The 20,295-nt window shown below is 39.0% G+C and overlaps 1 protein-coding gene across 1 annotated transcript in view; it reads left to right on the plus strand.

The window, feature by feature from the left end:
- The window catches only part of DSCAM (DS cell adhesion molecule), a 691,848-nt gene that overhangs the window by 502,182 nt on the left and 169,371 nt on the right, over nucleotides 1-20,295 (plus strand). The window contains exon 11 of the mRNA XM_066259344.1: nucleotides 17,685-17,858. Within this exon, the coding sequence (XP_066115441.1) occupies nucleotides 17,685-17,858 (174 nt within the window). The remainder of the gene's footprint in view (nucleotides 1-17,684; nucleotides 17,859-20,295) is intronic.

Below are 20,295 nucleotides of genomic sequence, written 5' to 3' on the forward strand. Positions count from 1 at the left end.
TTAGTATTTCCTGAAGTGGGAGTTTTCTGATGATAAATTCCCTCATCTTTTCTGTATCTGTGAATGTTTTTATTTCTCCTTCCTATTTGAGGGATAGCTTTGATGGGTATAGTATTCTTGGCTGAAAGTTCCTCTTTTTCAGAACTTTAAATATTGGGGTCCACTCTCTTCTAGCTTGTAGAGTTTCTGCTCAGAAATCTGTTGATAATTTAATGGACCTTTCTTTATATGTTGTATTCTTCTTTTCACTGGATGCCTTGAGAATTTTTCCTTTGTCATTGGTTAGTGCCAGTTTCATTATGATGTGCCTTGGAGTAGGTTTTTTAGGGTTAAGATAACTCAGTGTTCTGTTTGCTTCATGAATTTGAGGCTTTAGTTCCTTCCACAGGCTTGGGAAGTTCTTGTCTATTATTTGTTTGAATATGTTCTCCATTCCATTTTCTCTCTCTTCTCCTTCTGATATACCCATTATTCTTATGTTATTCTTTCTGTTGAAGTCAGAAAGTTCCTGTAGGGCTATCTCATTTTTTAAATTCATGAGTCTCTCTCCTCTTCTCTCTGTAGTACCTCTAGTTGCCTGTCTTCTATGTCACTAATTCTCTCCTCTATCTGGCCTGTTCTATTGACTAAGCTTGTTACCTCATTTTTCTGTTCATGAATTGAGTTTTCCATCTGTTTGATCTGTTTCCATAGTTTCAATTTCCTTGGTGAAGTATTCTTCCTGTTCATTGAATTGTTTTTTGAGCTCCCTAAATTGCCTTTTTTTTTTGCTTTCTTATATATCCCTAAGTATTTTTAGGACTTCAATTTTAAATTCTCTGTCATTTAACTCCAAGGTTTCTAAGCTATTGAAATTTTTTTTATAGATTTTTCCTCATCTACTTGAGCTAGATCACTGTCTTTTCTATCCATGATGTTCGATTTATTTTTCTTTAAAGGCATTTGAGAGTGGTATTGTTAATAACACTAAGTAGAGTTGATTAAAAATATATTTATTTAGAAAATACAGTGAAAAGCTGAAAATTATATTGTGCTAAGTGGAGCAAAAATACATAGAACAGAAGGCCTGGGTTGGGGGGCAGTGACAAAGAGGCATAAAATGAGGCAAGAACCCACAAAATGTCACAAGGAAAAAATTTGTATCAAGAATAAAATAATTTGTTTGTAAAAGATAGTCAAATGAGAGAAAAAGTATAAGAGAAAAGGAAAAAGAGAAAAAAGAAAAAATACAGTGAAAAATGAAAATTCTATTGTAATAAGTGGCACAAAAACTATAGAATGGAGAGCCAGAGTTGGGGAAAATGCTAAAAAGATAAAAAGCAAAGTAGAAAGCACACAAAATGCCACAAAGAAAATATTTAAATTCAGAATAAAATAATTTGTTTGTGGATGAGATTTGAATGAGAGAAAAAGTGAAAGAAAAAAGAAGAAACAAAAAGAGAGAGAGAAAAAAAATTGAGTTGTTTTTTGGAATATAACACTCATAGAAAAAAAAAGAATAGAAAATGTAACACCTATGGGTAATAACGTTCAAAATGAAAAGAAAATAATAAAACAGAAAGAGGATAAAATGACTAAGGTGGAAGAAAAAAAAAAGATAAACAATACAGAAAAAAAATGGAAAAGGTATAAAGACTGTGGATTTTTCCTGGTTTTGAGAAGTTATCTTCTTCCTTTTTCTTTCTTCTCTCTCTTTTTGGCTGGTGGTGCTGTACTTCAGGTTCTGCCCCAGTGGCACTCTTAGGCAGAGATTTGCTGTTGTGTCACTATGGTGATGACATAAACTAGGCCTCAGTCCCATTGGTAGGTGGGGCTTGTTAGCATTTGCAAGCTCAGACAATGGGAGAATCCATGTTCCCAGAGCCTCTCCCCAAATCTCTCTTTCCTGAACCAGCAGCCTGGGACCCAGCTGTGAAGTTGCCCCAGCCACTGTCTAGAGAGCAAGAGGCTTTAAGAGCTGCCAAATCCCCCCCCTCTATCCCCACTCAACACAGGGTTCTGGGTAAGGCTTTGCTAGCCAGAGCTACCAGCATAATTAGGCAGGGCCAGGAGTCGATTGCCTTTCAGGTGTCTTTCTATGAGCCTCTGGGCATGTCTAGTATGCCTCAGCACTCTGCAGGTCTGCTCTCCAGAGGTTGTCTGCAAGCTGCCTGCAAGCCCTTCCCCCAACCACTTCTGCAGTTCTCTTCTCCGGGAGTGTGCTTTGTTATCTGTATGGCTGGTGGAGGTGCCGCACCCAGACAGGTTCAGGTGTAGGGAAGCCGGCTTTCATGCACTTCCCATGCACTGTTGTTTGGGAAGCTGGGGTTATTCAGAAACTCTGGTCACAGCCCACACGGAGGGTCACTACTGACAGTCTCCGACCCAGCCCCTCCATCTGGGAATGTGGGCACCCATGCCCAAAGTGCCAGGTGGATCCATTCACACACTGCCTGCGCTTGCCGACTGGAATACTGGGAGTAAACAAGGTAACTGCTCGCCCACTCTGCTGGGGTCTGCCGCTAGCATTAGCTTCGCATGGGCTGAGCCGTGGGCACACTCTTTCCTCAGCTTGAACATCTCTGCACTAGCCCAGCTTTTTCTGCGCCCTCAGCCCTCACTTTCTCTCAGTTCCAAGTGAAACAGCCCTTGCTCAGGTCACTGAGGAAAGTGGAATACTCCATTCTATGTATGATTTCCTTCAGAGTGGGTTATATATTCAGCCACTTTTCACCCAATCGTACCTTTGTTTGATGTATGTGTATTTTAGATGCTCCTGAGATTGTTTTTCTGTCTCTAGTTGTTAAATTTGTTGAAATTTCAAGGAGAGCTATCGGGAGCACTCCTCATGGCACCATTTCTCTGACATCACTACAGCTGTGTGTTTTAAACACAATCTGGCTCCCAATTTGCTGTTAGCTTTGAGAAAGGCATCAGTAGCCTTTACAGATTTTTCAAACTGTGTACCCAATTTGAACTCTTAAATAAAAATTAGAGGCTGCTTTCTTGATTTTAAAGTTCCAAGGTCCGTGATATACATAGGAAGGAACTTTATAATTTATAAGGCCAAATCCTTAAAACATATCATCAACTTTTATAGGATAGAAATCATATGGTCATCTCAATGGGTGATTAAAAAGGAAGATGGTAATATTCACCAGTTAGTCCCTATTATACAGCAGGGGAAAAAAATAAAGTTTTGTAAAATAGTCACATAGAAACATTAAGACCCAAAGGGTTTTGGCAGATGAAGGGGAAAAAGACGAAGAGTCCCATAGATTCGTGGGCAAAGAATGTGGACAGACCACTTGCCAAACGACAACTATACATTGCTGATGATTTATGAAAAGATACTCAAACTTGTCTATAATATGCAAAACAAGAAAGAAAACAATTTAAAAAAGTTAAATCATGCAAATACAGAGGTATCTACTGTAATGATGAAGATCAAATTAATTAGTAGTATACATGGATGAGGGGGAAAAAATTACCCCCCTGCCAACACTGTTGGAGATAAAATTGGCACATCTTTTCATAAGCAACTTAACAATGCATTTGAACATGTAAATGTATAGATTTCCACTCCAAGTATTAACCCAAGAGATTGCCTTTCACTGTTTCTTTATCCCTATTGATGGATTCATTGACAAGTGGAGAGGTTCATTGCAAGGTGGTGCTTATTCTTGTGGAGTAGGAAAGATAGAAAGTCAACTAATCATAAAATTAAGGTGACCAATCGTCGTCCTTTAGGGAAGACAGTCCTTCTTTTGTAAGTTCCATCCTCCCTCGAAAAGTGCCCTCCAACATGTCCTCCTTTTTGATATTGGAAGACTAATCTGTAAATGTCCGTATTTGATCAATGCAGTCAATCCATTATGTGTGATGTGATGTATTTGTATTTGACATGATGATTCATCAAGGATCAGTACAGTGCTGCGAGATGCGATTATGAGACGCATGCACTCCACATGGGAGACCTTGAGTGAGCATACGATATACCAAGTGCACAAATGGCTTTGTGTACTTCTTACTGAAACATGATATGGCACATACAACATTGTAGACTCACGGTTATTTCTTTCTCAGTGAATATTCAATCATAGACAGGTAAACACAATTCATGTTTTATTAATTCATTATCTATTTAATAGTTTCCAAATACATATCATTTTATTTACAAGTATTCGCCCAAAATTCGAGTTTTAAAGTGGAAATCTAACCTCAAACCACATCTATTAATAACACATTTTGATTAAATTGCATAAAACAGACATTTTTAATTAGAAAATGACAAATATACCTGAATATCACTACAAATTAGTGGTTTTGTTTGATATTTAGTTTTGTTAATTCAGCTTCTGGAAAATTCACCTATCATGATGTAACATTTTCAGTTCTAATGTGCTTGCATCATTCATGTAGCTCTTATTTTATTTTTAATTTTAAATTTCATTTAAGGGATGGAAAAATCATAAAAGAGAAAAATACCATTTCAATGATAAATTGAAAAAGGAATTTTCATTCCTCATATCAAAGAATACCATTACCATTTTTTTCTGCAATATTTGCAGCGGAGAATTTTGTATTTCAGTTGGGGGTAGAGCATGTTCTACAATTATTTGAACCTCTTCATTCATTTTTTATATAAATAAATTTTTATTTAAATGGAGTAACATCAATAAATCAGGGTACATATATTCAAAGAAAACATTTCCAGGTTATTTTGTCATTTAGTTCTGTTGCATACCCATCACCCAAAGAGAGATAGTCCTCCGTCACACTCTATCCAGTGTTCTTTGTACCCTTCCCCCTCCCTCCCCTTCCTCCTTCCCTCCTCCCACCCCCCGTAACCACCACACTCCTGTCCATGTCTCTTAGTCTCACTTTTATGCCCCACAAATGTATGGAATCCTAGAGTTCTTGTTTTTTTACTGATTCGCTTATTTTGCTCCACATAATGTTATCAAGATTCCACCAATCTGCTCTAAGTGATCCGATGTCATCATTTCTTCTAGCTGACTAGTATACCATGGTGTATATGTGCCCCATCTTCTTTATCCAGCCTTCTATTTTTTTTACAATGATTAAAAGCCTTTAAGCAAACTCTTGGCCAATACAGCAAAAATCCATAAAAGAGTAGTGTCCTTAACATGTTCACCAAATCCAATTTGGCCCCATCACCATGTAAAATCCGTGAAAAATGCAACCCAACCACAGTTCAGTCTGTAGGATCTCTCACAGGGAGCAGGAGTCCAGAAAAAGTCCACATCCAGCAAAAGTCTGCATGGCACTGGAATTATTGTCACCATTCTATACTTTGCAGCTCATGTCCAAGTCCCAGTGACCGCTGCTTCTAGCTGGTAATGATTCAGGTAGACTGGAGAAGCCATTTGCAGCATGCGTGGATATGGAGCTTCTGTTCTCCTCTGCCTGGAGAGATGAGACCAGGTTGCTTTTCCCTGGAGCTCTGCGACTGTGGCATGGTAAAGAGAACCTTGGGATACACTAAGCTGGGTGGCAAAGGTAGATTCATAATAGAAGTTGGCAAAAAGGGGAAAGAGAGCTCTAAATTAGGAGTAGGTCCCAGCCTGAAATATGAGTGGGACATTGAGGTAGGAGGGATAAAGGAAACACTATATATTAAGAAAAGCAGCAGAACATAGGGCTATCAACACCCACAACAGAAATCTTCGAGGGAAGAATAAAAAACCTGACTATTCAGGCCAAACATAGTTAAGTGGCCCTTGTGCAAATGAGATCAGTTTACCTGCTTCTTGGAACAAATACCCTGGGCTCGTCCACTGTGTCGTAGATGGGGCTGACAGCCCTGGGCACCTTCAGCCTTCAGTGGCAAACCCCAGCTTTCTGGGCAAGGTTAGGTCATAGGTGGCTGGAGCAGGGCTGGGAGAGACTGAACCCTCCCTTAGAGGAGTGAGGGGGAAGCCTACCTTCCAGCGTCCCTGTTTCCTCACAGTAAAGGCATGTAAGCCTGGCAGGTTTTAGCTCAATGACCTTCCTTTCCACTATTGAAGCAGGACCCAGATGGCATCCTAGGAGACCCCTTTGTGGCATTGAAGCCTTTAAGGGCATATCCTAAAAGCTGGTAGTTCCCCTGATCTCTATTGGGCTTTTTCTGCCTCTAGGTATCTTAAAAGCCATGCTTAGAAGATCTCACTGAGGGGTTTGAGGATCCCCATCCACCTATATAAATCTTTTCCATATATCTGGAGCTATTTGGAAAAAGACAATACAGTGTTATTAGCTGGATCTAATAAAGAAGGTAGTAGTTTGCAGGCAAAAAAGATTTGGTGTCTCCTGCTCATCAGCCTTCAAAAGAAATGTAAAAAAAAAAATTTTTTTTTTAAGTAAAAAGCATGATATGGTAGACCCGTAGGAGTTCCAGGATATGACTACCCCCTTTTAAATTTTTTTTAATTGACCTTAAAATGTTTTCTGAGTACACTTTAATAATACTTTAACTTTGAAGGTAGTAAGCATGACAAAATACAGTAAATGCTTTTGCTCCATATGCAGGAGCATTTTCAGTTAAGCCAGTTTAGAAAATCCAATAATAGAACAATGCATACAGGCCATGAGCTATAGCATGCTTAGCAGCCTCTCTGTTCTGACAGAGGTTACTATAGATCCGGAATATGAAGCCACTGTAATGTGGATATACGACTGTTTGCCAAATGAAGGTATATGAGTAACATCCATCTGCCAAAGTTGTTCTGGTAGGGGTCCTTGAGGGTTAACTCCAAATGAGGGGGTAGTATCGGACCCCTTGGACGGGATTTCCCAATCTGCTGTGCTGCTTCCTGAGAAAGTTGAAACTGTTTACACCGGGCTGCAGCGTTCTGGTGACAAATAGTATGAGACTGACTTGCTCAGTCTGTCATGATTGCTCCATATAATTTTCTTTTGGGTAGCTTGATCAACAAGGGCATTCCTAGGCCCTGGCCGGTTGGCTCAGCGGCAGAGCATCGGCCTGGCGTGCAGGATTCCTGGGCCAGAGCACACAGGAGAAGCGCCCATCTACCTCTTCACCCCTCCCCCTCTCCCTCCTCTCTGCCTCTCTCCTCCCCTCCCACAGCCAAGGCTCCACCGGAGCAAAGCCACCCCGGGCACTAAGGATGGCTCCATGGCCTCCGCCTCAGTTGCCAGAATGGACCTGGTTACAACAGAGCAACACCCCAGATGGGCAGAGCATTCCCCCCCGGTAGGCATGCCAGGTGGATCCCAGTCAGATGCATGCGGGAGCCTGTCTGACCGCCACCCCATTTTCATCTTCAGAAAAATACAAAAAACAAATAAATAAAAGAAAAAATACAACAAAAAACAAACAACAACAACAAAAAAGAGTAAAAAAAAAAAAAAAAGGGCATTCCTTTGTGTTAAAGCTCCAGGGAGCATGGAGTGAGCTTGAGTATGTCCCATGAAACATGGAGCTCTATGTTGACATATAAGTCTTTGAAGAAGGAGAAACTGCTGAAATAGTTCATCAGCATTTGTCCCTAAGACAGCAGTCTTTATAGTGGAAACACCATAAGTAAATATTTGCTGTCTGTCTATAGATTAAAGGGGGAATATGGCAAATGCTGAAAAGCCATGATCTTTGTGCCCCTCCCCTCCCCCAACCCCCCTCCCTCTCCTCCCCCCACCCTGTAACCCCAACCCTGTTGTCCATGTCTTTGAGTCTCATCTTTATGTCTCATCTATGTATGGAATCATATAGTTCTTAGTTTTTTCTGATTTACTTCTTTCACTCAGTATAATGTTATCAAGGCCCATCCATGTTGTTGTAAAAGATCCTATGTCATCATTTCTTATGGCTGAGTAGTATTCCATAGTGTATGTGTGTGTGTGTGTGTGTGTGTGTGTGTGTGTGTGTGTGTGTGTATATATATATATATATATATATATATATATATATATATATATATATATATATATCTCAAAGCTTTTTAATCTACTCGTCCTCTGACAGACACTTGGGCTCTTTCCAGATCTTTGCTATTGTGAACAATGCTGCCATAAACACGGGGGTGCATTTCTTCTTTTCAAACAATGCTATGGTGTTCTTGGGGTATATTCCTAACAGCGGTATAGCTGGGTCAAAAGGCAGTTCGATTTTTAATTTCTTGAGGAATCTCCATACTGTTTTCCACAGTGGCTGCACCAGTCTGCATTCCCACCAGCAGTGCAGGAGGGTTCCCTTTTCTCCACATCCTCGCCAGCACTTATTCTGTTTTTTTTTATTGATGAGCACCATTCTGACTGGTGTGAGATGGTATCTCATTGTGGTTTTAATTTGCATTTCTCTAATCATTAGTGATGTTGAACATTTTTTCATATGCCTTTTGGCCATCTGTGTGTCCTCTTTGGAGAAGTGTCTATTCATTTCTTTTGCCCATTTTTGGATTGGATTGTTTGTCTTTCTGGTATTAAGCTTTACAAATTCTTTATAAATTTTGGTTATTAACCCCTTATCAGACGCAATGTCAAATATGTTCTCCCATTGTGTAGTTTGTCTTTTTATTCTGTTCTTATTGTCTTTAGCTGTGCAGAAGCTTTTTAGTTTGCTAAAGTCCCATTTGTTTATCCTGTCTTTAATTTCACTTGCCTGTGGAGACAAATCAGCAAATATATTGCTGTGAGAGATGTCAGAGAGCTTACTGCCTATGTTTTCTTCTAAGATGCTTATGGTTACATGGCTTACATTTAAGTCTTTTATCCATTTTGAGTTTATTTTTGTGAGTGGTGTAAGTTGGTAGTCTAGTTTCATTTTTTTGCAGGTAACTGTCCAATTTTCCCAACACCATTTGTTGAAGAGGCTGTCTTTACTCCATTGTATTTCCTTACCTCTTCTGTCAAATATCAGTTGTCCATAGAGCTGTGGGTTTACTTCTGGGTTCTCTGTTCTGTTCCATTGATCTATGTGCCTGTTCTTATGCTAGTACCATGCTGTTTTGATTACAATATGGCCTTATAATATAACTTGATATCTGGAAGTGTGATACCTCCCGCTTTATTCTTCCTTTTCAAGATTGCTGAGGCTATTCGTGTTCTCTTTTGGTTCCATATAAATTTTTGGAATATGTGTTCTATATCTTTGAAGTAAGTCATTGGTATTTTAATCAGTATTGCATTGAATTTATAAATTGCTTTGGGTAATATATACATTCTAATGATGTTTATTCTTCCTAACCATGAGCACGGTATATGCCTCCACTTATTCGTATCTTCCCTGATTTCTTTTATCAATGTTTTATAATTTTCTGAGTGCAAGTCTTTAATCTCCTTGGTTAGATTTATTCCTAGGTACTTAATTTTTTTGGTTGCAATGGTAAAGGGGATTGATTCCTTGATTTCTCCTTCTGAAAGTTCATTATTAGTGTATAAAAATGCCTCTGATTTCTGAGTATTGATTTTATATCCTGCCACATTGCCGAATTCATTTATCAGGTCTAGTAGTGTTTTGACTGAGGCTTTAGGGTTTTCTATGTACAATATCATATCATCTGTGAATAATGATAGTTTTACTTCTTTTCCAATTTGGATGCCTTTTATTTCTTTTCCTTGTCTGATTGCTGTGGCTAGGACTTCCAGAACTATGTTGAATAAGAGTGGTGAAAGGGGGCACCCCTGCCTTGTTCCTGATCTTAAGGGGATTGCTTTTAATTTTTGCCCATTGAGTATGATGTTGGCTGTGGGTTTGTCATAGATGGCCTTTATCATGTTCAGGTATGTTCCCTGTATTCCCACTTTGCTGAGAGTTTTGATCATGAATGGGTGCTGGATTTTATCAAATGCTTTTTCTGCATCTATTGAAATTATCATGTGGTTTTTCTCCTTTCTTTTGTTTATGTGATGGATCACATTGATTGATTTGCGAATATTGTACCAGCCTTGCCTCCCAGGAATAAATCCCATTTGATCATGGTGTATGATTTTTTTTCATATATTGCTGGATCCAGTTTGCTAATATTTTGTTGAGGATTTTTGCATCTAAGTTCATCAGGGATATTGGCCTATAATTTTCTTTCTTTGTGTTGTCTTTGCCTGGTTTTGGAATCAGAATTATGCTTGCGTCATAAAAGGAGTTTGGAAGTCTTCCTTCCTCATGAATTTTTTGAAATAGCCTGAGAAGGATAGGAGTTAGTTCTTCTTTGAATATTTGGTAGAATTCACTTGTGAAGCCATCAGGCCCAGGACTTTTCTTTTTTGGGAGTTTTTTGATAGCTGTTTCAATCTCATTTGTTGTAATTGGTCTGTTTAGGTTTTCTGATTCTTCCAGATTGATTTTTGGAAGATTATATGATTCAAGGAATGTGTTCATTTCATCTAGGTTGTCTAGTTTTTTGGCGTTCAGTTCTTCATAGTATTTTCTTACAATATTTTGTATTTCTGTTGTGTCAGTTGTTATTTCTCCACTCTCATTTCTAATTTTATTTATTTGAGTCCTCTCTCTTTTTTTCTTGATGAGTCTCGTTAAAGGTTCATTGATCTTGTTTACCTTTTCAAGGAACCAGCTCCTGGTTTCATTGATCCTCTGTATTGTTTCTTTAGCCTCTATGTCATTTATTTCTGCTCTGAGCTTTATTATTTCCTTCCTTCTACTAGCTCTGGGCTTTACTTGCTTTTCTTTTTCTAGTTCTTTTAGATGCAGGGTTAAGTTGTTTATTTGAGCTTTTTCTAGCTTCTTGAGGTATGCCTGTAATGCTATAAACTTTCCTATCAGGACTGCTTTTGCTGTGTCCCATAAATTTTGAGTTGATGTATGCTCATTATCGTTTGTTTCTAGGAATTTTTTAATTTCTTCTTTGATCTCAGTGTTAACCCATTCGTTATTTAATAATATGCTATTTAGTTTCCAAGTGTTTAAATGTTTTTCAATTTTTCTATTGTGGTTGATTTCTAGTTTGATACCATTGTGATCAGAGAAAGTGCTCGATATGATTTCAATCTTCTTAAATTTGTTGAGACCACTTTTGTGCCCTAAGATGTGGTCTATTCTAGAGAATGTACCATGAGCACTTGAAAAGAATGTATATGCTGCTGTTTTAGGGTGAAAGGTTCTGAAGATATCTATTAAATCGAGTTGATCTAATATGTCCTTTAAGTCTGCTGTTTCTTTGTTAATTTTCTTTCTTGAGGATCTATCTAATGATGTTAATGGGGTATTGAAATCCCCTACTGTTATAGTATTGCTGTTGATCTCACCCTTTAAGTCCATCAAAGTCTGCTTTGTATATTTAGGTGCTCCTATATTAGGTGCGTAGATATTTATAATGGTTATATCTTCCTTTTGGATTGCTCCCTTTATCATTATGTAGTGACTTTCTTTATCTCTAACTATGGTCTTTGTTTTAAAGTCCATTTTGTCTGATATAAGTATTGCTACCCCAGCTTTTTTTTCATTTCCATTTGCATGAAATATTTTTTTCCATCCTTTTATCTTCAGTCTGTTTGCATCTTTTGATTTAAGGTGCGTCTCTTGTAGACAGCATATGTATGGGTCCTGTTTTCTTATCCACGCAGCTACCCTGTGTCTCTTGATTGGATCATTTAATCCATTAACATTTAAGGTTATTACTGATATGTAATTGTTTATTGCCAGTTTTTTTTTCTTTAACACTGTATTCCTCTTTTCTTGTATTTTTTTTCCTTTGATCTGTTTACAACAGGTCCCTTAGCATTTCTTGCAGCCTTGGTTTGATTGCAGTGAATTCCTTGAGTTTTTTTTTTTTTTTTTTGTCTGTAAAGCTTTTTATTTCTCCTTCAATTTTAAATGATAACCTTGCTGGATAAAGTAGTCTTGGTTGTAGGTTCTTGTTCTGCATTACTTTGAATATTTCTTGCCATTCCCTTCTGGTCTCAAGTGTTTCTGTTGAGAAGTCAGAAGTCATCCTTATGGGGGCTCCTTTGTAGGTGATAGTCTTTTTTTCTCTAGCAGCTTTTAATATCTTCTCTTTATCACTTAGCTTTGGTATTTTAATTATGATGTGTCTTGGTGTTGGTTTCTTCAGGTTTCTCCTTAATGGAGTTTTCTGTGCTTCCTGAACATGTGCAATGTTTTCCTGCCTTAATTGGGGGAAGTTTTCTGCTATGATTTGTTTGAACAAAGTCTCTATCCCTTGTTCTTTCTCTTCTTCTTCAGGAACCCCTATGATGCAGATGTTGTTTCTCTTCATGTTGTCACAGAGCTCTCTTAGAGTTTCCTCAGACTTTTTGAGTCTCTTTTCTTTTTTCTGCTCTGCTTCTGTGCCTTTATTTATTGTGTCCTCTAACTCGCTGATTCGATTCTCTGCTTCATCCATCCTGCTATTAATTCCTTCCATTGTATTCTTTATTTCAGATATTGTATTTGTCATTTCTGACTGATTCTTTTTTATTATTTCAATGTCCTTTTTTATATTTGTTATCTCTTTATTTAGGTTTTCATAATGGCCATCTATGGTTGTTCTAATATCTTTGAGCATCCTAACAATTGTTATTTTAAACTCTGCATCTGGTAATTTGGTTATATCTGATTCACTTAGGTCCTTTTCTGGGGATTTCTCTTGGTTTATTTGTGTTGTATTTCTCTGCCTCCGCATTTTCTCTTCACGGGAGTGGCTGTGATCACGCGCTCGGGTATACAAGCGTTGGTGGTCTTGGTCTTTGCCCCGCCCCCGTGTGTGACATTATGCTCGGTCCTGAGGGCACTGGTGAGCACCTTTGCTCAGATGTGGGTCTCAACCTGTTTCCGGGCTTTCGCCCTGCCCTTGCAGGAGGAGCCCGCTCGAGGAACAGCTGCTAGCCTTGGCTCTACCACCGGGCAGGAATGCGTGCCCAAGCTCAGCTCAGTAGTGGAACTCCGCCTCTTCTGGGCTTTTGGCTCCACCCCTGCGGGGGTGCTCCTCTGCCTTTGCCCCATGGCTTGTCTCCACCCTTTCTGGGGTTCCCACCCTTCTCTCCACAGGCTGGATTACAGGCTGCTGGCAGCTGAGTTTGACTGCTTTTGCACTCCCCCTTCCCCCAGCCAGGCAAGATTGAGCTCACACCTGAGCCCAGTGGTGGCCAGCTGGCTTCTGCTCCTGCCAGCAGAACCGCGCTTTTGTCTCCCACTGCCGCCGACCCTCTGGCGAGCCTTCAGCTGCGTGCGTGGAGGGGTTGCAGCTCCGACCCTAAGACTCACTGCTGTAGACCCAAAAGCTCCCTCCTTCTATACAACTGTACTCTGAGTGCTGCGGGGGAGCTTGTTTGGCTGCTCTCCTGCTTCCCTTTGCTGGTATTGCTGTTTCCGGGGGAAATATTCACTTCAGCTTTGGGGAGTGACTCGTCCCAGAGGTTAGGGTGGCTATCTCCCAAAATGTTTCTCCCTGTGCCTCCCAGATTATACTCTCTTTCTGTCACTCTGGTCCTCTCCCCTCTCCCTCCGTCCCCAGGAGCCCTGGGTGAGTGTTTGTGAGAGAGATGTTCTGCGCGGTTCCTTTAAGAAGGATCCTGGGTCTGAGAAATCAGACTCTTTCTCACAAACAGTATCCTGACTTATTTCCAGCTAAATACTGTCCTTACGCCTCTTCTGGGCTCTGGGGCTGCAGGCTGGGGCTCTGTTCCTGGGGCTCAAGACCCTTCCCCCTCTGCTAAACTCACTTCCTGCCACGCGAGTCTCTTCCCTGCTGCCGTTCGCTCCGGGGAGCTGGGCAGCTCTCTCCGCGTTTCCGCTTTTCCTACCAGTCTCAGTGTGGCTTCTTCAGTGTTCCTTGGTTGAAGAGTCCTCTTAGTTTAGTCCAATGTTGGTTTTTCCAGATGATAGTTCGAAAAATTAGTTTGTATTCCACTTTGGTTCTGGGAGGTAGATGTTGGTACGTCCGCCTACTCCAGCGCCATCTTGTCTCTTCAATCATATTTTTTAAGTTTAGACAAATGTCCTAAAATCCTGGAATCACTTTTCAATAATAAAATATATCTGAGATATTAATGTATTTGGTACATAATCAAGCATCTGATTTTCACGAAATGATTCAAAAGATTGAAGGTGAACACATTTCAGTTACAGAAGTTAGTCTTATTTTGAATGACTTTATCCTTCAATATAAATCTCATTTTGAAGAAAAATGTCTTCCTTTAATTATAAAAAGAAAATTGTCAGATTAGAGGAATCAAATCCGGGCATAACAGGAAAGTTTATCAAAGAAGTGCAGAATTTTTACCAGACATGTTTTCAATATATCAAAGAATGGTCTGAAACAAACATAATGGGTAATAAGAGTTTTCAATGGTGTTTTTTTACTTCATCGCAAGTATTTTGGACAGATATTGAATCTTGTCTTGAGTTTTTATCTAAATAAATTTCAGTCATCAAAATAGATGAGAATTGTCTTTTTGAAGAAATTGGAAGACAATGTATATTTAAATTCTGAAAAATTAATACAATGGGAAAATAAACATGTCAAAATTGATAAAAGATGGGTGGAAATACTCAGCCATTTCAAAAATGAACATATTCCATGTGAAAATTTATTTATTCTTGTTCAGTTTACATTGTGCTGCCCTGGAACTAATGCAGCAGTTGAAAGAGTTTTTTCAATTGCTAATGATTTTTGGACAAGTGAGAAATTGAGATTGAATGTTAATACTCTAGCTGCAGCACTTGCCGTAAAATCCAATATGAAGGATATTTCTTGTTCAGATATTTTCAATATAGTGTTACAAGATGATATATTGACTAGAAATATTCATTTAATGGAAAATTACTCATTTAGATAATATTTTTTTACAATTTTTATTAAAAATTAATAGGCATGTAAGCATAATTACAATATAAAATATTATAAATGTTTTATTATGCATTTATCATATTATAGTGTATTATTGTTGCCATGAATAAAATGTTTCTTTTATTTACAATATTGTTTTCTTCAATTTATTTTGTCCTCCTTTTCACTGTAAAAAATTTGGTCACCATAATAAAATGATTAAACAATTACAAATAGAAGTTTTTTTTAAAAAAAATTAACAATAACACAAAAATATTTGGGGGTTTTCCAGATATATATGTGTTACTGATTTCCATTTTAGTTTTTCTGTGAAAATTGAACATAATTTGTATTATTTTTATCTTAGAGAAGCTATTGGAATTGGTATGATGGCCCACATATTGTTTCTTTTAAGAACTGTTCTAGGTCTGCACAAAACTGATACATATTCTACCTTTGTAGGATGTAGAAGTCTATAAATGTCAGTTAAATTAATTGATACTAGTATTAAAGTCTTCCATATTTAAATTATCTTCTCTTCTGCCCCTTTCTTTCTTGTTTTGAGATGATAGTTACTCAACGTTAAAACACTTGATATTGTTCCAGAGCTCTAAGACCATTTGTTCTGTATTTTTCACTCTTTTTTGTGTTGTGTTTTACTTTGGATAATCTCTACTGCCCTAGCTTTGAGTTCACGAATTATTTCCTCTGCTGTGCCCAGTTTGCTTATTAGCTTATTTAAGGACCTCTTTATATATATACTACTGTGTTTCTTGTGTCTATCATTATCTTTGTCTGCTTCTTTTGTGTAGTTTTGATGTTCTTTTGGAATCCTCCTAACCTGTTTATAAATATTAATCAAGCCCTGGTTGGTTGGCTCAGTGGTAGAGTGTTGGTTCAGCATGTGGAAGTCCCAGGTTCAATTCCCAGACAGGGCACACAGGAGAAGTGCCCATCTGCTTCTCCACCCTTCCCTCTCTCTTTTCTCTCTATCTCTCTCTTCCCCTTTTGCATCCAAGACTCCACTGGAGCAAAGTTGGCCCAGGCACTGAGGATGGCTCCATGGCCTCTGCCTCAGGTGCTAGAATGGCTCCGGTTGCAACAGTACAATGCTCCAGATGGGCAGAGCATCATTCCCTAGTGGGCATGACAGGTGTTTCCCTGTCAGGCATATGTGGGAGTCTGTTTCTCTGCCTCCCCACTTCTCACTTATGAAAAATAAAAAATAAAAATTAGTCATAATTAGTATAAACTTCCAGTCTTATAGTTCCATACCAAAGTTCTGTTACTGTTTTCTCCTCTGGTCTTTTTGTTTGTTTGTTTGCTTGCTTGCTTTTTTGTGTGTCTTACTATATTTTACTGAGTTCTGGCCATGGTACATAGAAGAATAGAGATGGAGTAGGTTATAGTTATTTCCAGATCTTTACTTTCTGCCTTCTTTTATGCCCATGACCTTATACTCCCATCCTGAGCCAAAGATGAAATTGTTTGTATGACCTGTATCCACTGGCAGGGCTTTTAACTCTTCCCAACTAAGTGTTTACCTAGTGGCATGTGTCTTCAAAGTCCTGATTCATTCAAAGAAAAGCATGGTATTGTAGATTAACAGTCTCCCTTTTGTTGTCAGGATGGAAGTGACATTCCTTTGTGTCTTCCTTTGTCCTTCACAGAAATGAAACCATCTTTTATATATCCTGTCTAGTGGTTTTGTTTTGATAGAAACCATCTGTTGTCAGGATTCTGCTTGTCCTCCTTGTTCTGTGTGAAAGGCCCCCCTTATGTACATTATTATTTCCTTTAACTCTTTGCTAGGGCAGAAGCATCTGGAGAGGAAATAAAGGAAGGAAAGGCACAGCCGCTGTCTCTGCTCCTGTGCACCAGGGGTCACCGATAGGTAAACAGTCAGTTTGGTGTGGAACAGCAGGAGGAACTGTCTCCCTGTCTCATGTTCCCAGATATAAAGCATGAAGCACTCTGCATGAGGAACATGGTGACCTCCCACTTGTTAGCTCCTCTAGAGGTTCCAGGCCACATACACCAGCAGCCCCTCCCTGCTGCACACCCTTAGCCCACATTTGGGCTTCCTCTAGGAAGATGGAAATCGTCTTCACCCCCGGGTCCTTCCCCAACACCTCAGTCTCAGGCCAGAGAAGAGAGAAGCTCTATCAGCCTTTTAAGGCTTTGATCATGCCCTCCTAATCCCACTTGATGACCCAGGACCCGAGAGAGGGGCAAGCGATATAGCAAGTTAATCCAAGCCACCATCGCCGCAGAAATCTCTCAAGACATTAATATTCTGTTATGTTATTTCTAAAATACATTTTTCAAAATAGTTTCACGTGGGTCTCTCATTTACATTACATCACATTCACGCCATTCTCTCCTTGAGCGTAGGCACTCTGAGGGGAGGGGCGCTTTAATGCAATGCTCTGACTTTATTTAAATAGCACAGCATGTGTTTCTAGACAGAAATGTGACTGCACTTAGAAGAGAAATCTGTGATACTTGTATTCTCTTCATAGACTCAGATGTGGGTAGTGAGCGAGGTCTTCAAATGCTATGTCCCAGGAGCACTCCGTGTTTACATTCATGTGAAGTCCCTGGGAACACAAGGAATTTATTTAGTGCCATGAGAGATTTCCGCTTCTGGAGTCACTCTACTGTGATGCCTCTGAATAATTTATCAGCTACTTAACACTCATTAACTGTGTCTTTTTATGTAGAAACTAACTGTAAGGCTTCTTACTCTCTTTCTCAGGTTTGAAATACTGTTATTTGAAATAAATATTTTTCTCTCCAAACAAAAATGTTAGTACTGGAGAGAAGGAAAAAAGAACATGATGAACCCCATGACCGTCATCTATGATAGATGTTAATGTCAATCGCTTCTCTTTATTATTTTGGGTGAACTTGAGCTCATCACTGTTTACATCACTGTTCCTTCTTTTTATTCGATTCCAGGTGCTGGGGTTCCCCAGTTCCAACCAATTGCCCTGAATGGCAGAATTCAGGTCCTCAGCAATGGGTCTTTGTTGATCAAGCACGTGGTGGAAGAAGACAGCGGCTACTACCTCTGCAAGGTCAGCAACGATGTGGGCGCGGACGTCAGCAAGTCCATGTACCTCACGGTGAAAAGTAAGAAAGAAGAATGCTTTGTTTTATCTAAACAGGTCTTTGGGGGCTTAAATTTTCTATTGTCTCCATATACATTTGATTAAAAACAAAATAAAACAAAAAGAAAATTTTGGTTTACTGGGACTGTCTTGATGTTTTGCTGTCCTAGAAACACAATTGAAGTGGAGGGTAAAAATCAGCCAATTGTTCAATGCATGCCTGTGTGCCCTTGGGACTGGGGCCTTGGGTAACGGAGCCATTTGCCTCTCTTCCTTCAGTCCCATAGTCTTAGGTATAGGCTCTGGGCACTGGACAGATGAGTGGGTATCTGCCTTTAGCAACTATGTTTATATTCTATTGTTTTATTGTGAAAATGTCCAATATGTACTCTCAGATGTATTCATTTTAGAGGTCCATTTTCATGCATTTTATTATTTGAAAGCTGGTTTTGTCCATAGATTTCCTTTTTTAAGATTTTTATGAAATCAAACAGACCACTTTATAGTAAGGGCCCCTATAATGAAATTATTTTCGTACTTTGGTAACTAAATCATGAATGAAGAACATAAAGTGGACTGATGTTTACTGAGCACTGCTCATTAGCAGATGGTAGTGTATCGAGTTTACGGTAAATGACTTCTGTCTTTCTACATGGATATAATTTTCTACTAGATTAATTGGGATTTCTTGCCAATTACAAGGGTTTGATAACCTTCCTCTTTTTTATTTTAATTGTGCTATTGATAGATTGGAAAAGTTCTCTACCAGAGCACTTATTAGGGGCATGGGATTTAAAAGTCAGTTTCAGTGGTGTGTATGTGTGTGTGTATGTGTATGTTATTGAAAAGCTATCTACACAGAAGACTAATATTTATTCCATTTTATTAATAACTTATTCTATGGTCTATTATTTCTAACGTAAAAATAAAAATACTAAGATATCTTTTCTATATATTTTTTTTCTCTATATACTTTTATATCATGAAAAATATATAGTTCTGAAACAGGGCTGCCTCAAACTATGTTTTGCACATATCCAGTGCCTGATTTTGACTTCTAAAATTTTTGAGGAGCTCATTTGCAAGACTCTGAAGACAAATTTTTGTATCACTTAAATCCAAAGTTGAAATGATAATTTTGAATAATAAATTGGTGAAATTATTAAGGAAGCCCAAAAACTGAGGGCCAATACTGATTAATGTTGATCTGCCTTTCCCAACAAAAGGCATATGTTTTACCATTGCTTTGATACATTTTAGATGTATAAAACATTTTTCTACCCCATACACACACACATACATTCTATAAGATAAAAGGTACTCTAAAGGATGTAAAGACACTCAACTGTGGACTTGATCTTCATGGGTGAAAGGGCTTAGGCTTGGAAGAGGAAGTAACAAGAAAGAATAGAGTGCCTACTACCTTGAATGCCAGGTGAAGAATACTATGTTTGTAGATGAGTGTTTTAGAGGAGGACAGAACTCTCAGCTTGAGGAGATTAAGCTTCATGGACAAAATTACCTTAAAGAGTGAGTGGAATTTAAAAATGTAGAAACTGAAGATTTTCCGCACATGTCCTCTCTTCTTAGCTTTGGTGCTGGTAGCAGGCATGGGGGAAGACCACACAGGTGGGTGCCCCTACCCTTAGTGAGTCTTCTCTGTTGTGGGGCGATCAGGCGTGGGTGGGGACAACTCCTGTCCAACAGGTGCACTAGTGTCAGGATGGAGGGCAGAGCCCTGAGGGCACAGAGACAAGGATGCATTTATAATAGTTGTAGAATCTGTGGCTTCAGAATGCACTGTAGCATTTGAGTTCGGTCCTAAAGAATGCAGTGCATTGCAGAAGGTAGAATTGTCGTGGTTAGGTAGAGGCACTGCAGTGAGAGGGATCAGATGTAAAAAATGAAGAAAACTGAGACAGGAGGGAAGTTTGTGTGGGTGTGCTCCCCATACTGAGAGGATTGCTTACAGGAGGAAATGTTTAAAAGGAACGTCCATCTGGGAAAAATGGTTCTTAAGATGGCCAGTGTTAGGTCCTCTCAAACCATCCATGCTATTTATTGGGAGGCACATTTATGTAACACTTAATTTTACCAGTTTGTAATACCCTTAGAGTGGCTTTATAGAATATTTCAGCTTTAAGCATTTGGTATTTTTAAACCTATAAGATGATAATATTTAAATGCTAAAGAGTAAAGGATAATTTAAATAAGAGGTATGGAAGCATGAAGACAGAAGATATACAGTGAATATATTTGTTGCTCAAATAACATCACAAGCATGGGGGACTGTCACATGTTCTTTGGGCAGTTATTGGGCCAGACTGTCGTGTGTGCACATAGGAGCACACCCAGGGAGCAGCAGCTGGGATGAACGGAAGATCGGCCGTGTGGGGGGCAGTGATTTTACTAAGAATATAGGGAGGGAGATGGAGCACGGAGCTGACGGGGGCACAGCT

The sequence above is a fragment of the Saccopteryx bilineata genome, chromosome 2 (assembly GCF_036850765.1).
Source record: "Saccopteryx bilineata isolate mSacBil1 chromosome 2, mSacBil1_pri_phased_curated, whole genome shotgun sequence".
Taxonomy (NCBI): domain Eukaryota; kingdom Metazoa; phylum Chordata; class Mammalia; order Chiroptera; family Emballonuridae; genus Saccopteryx; species Saccopteryx bilineata.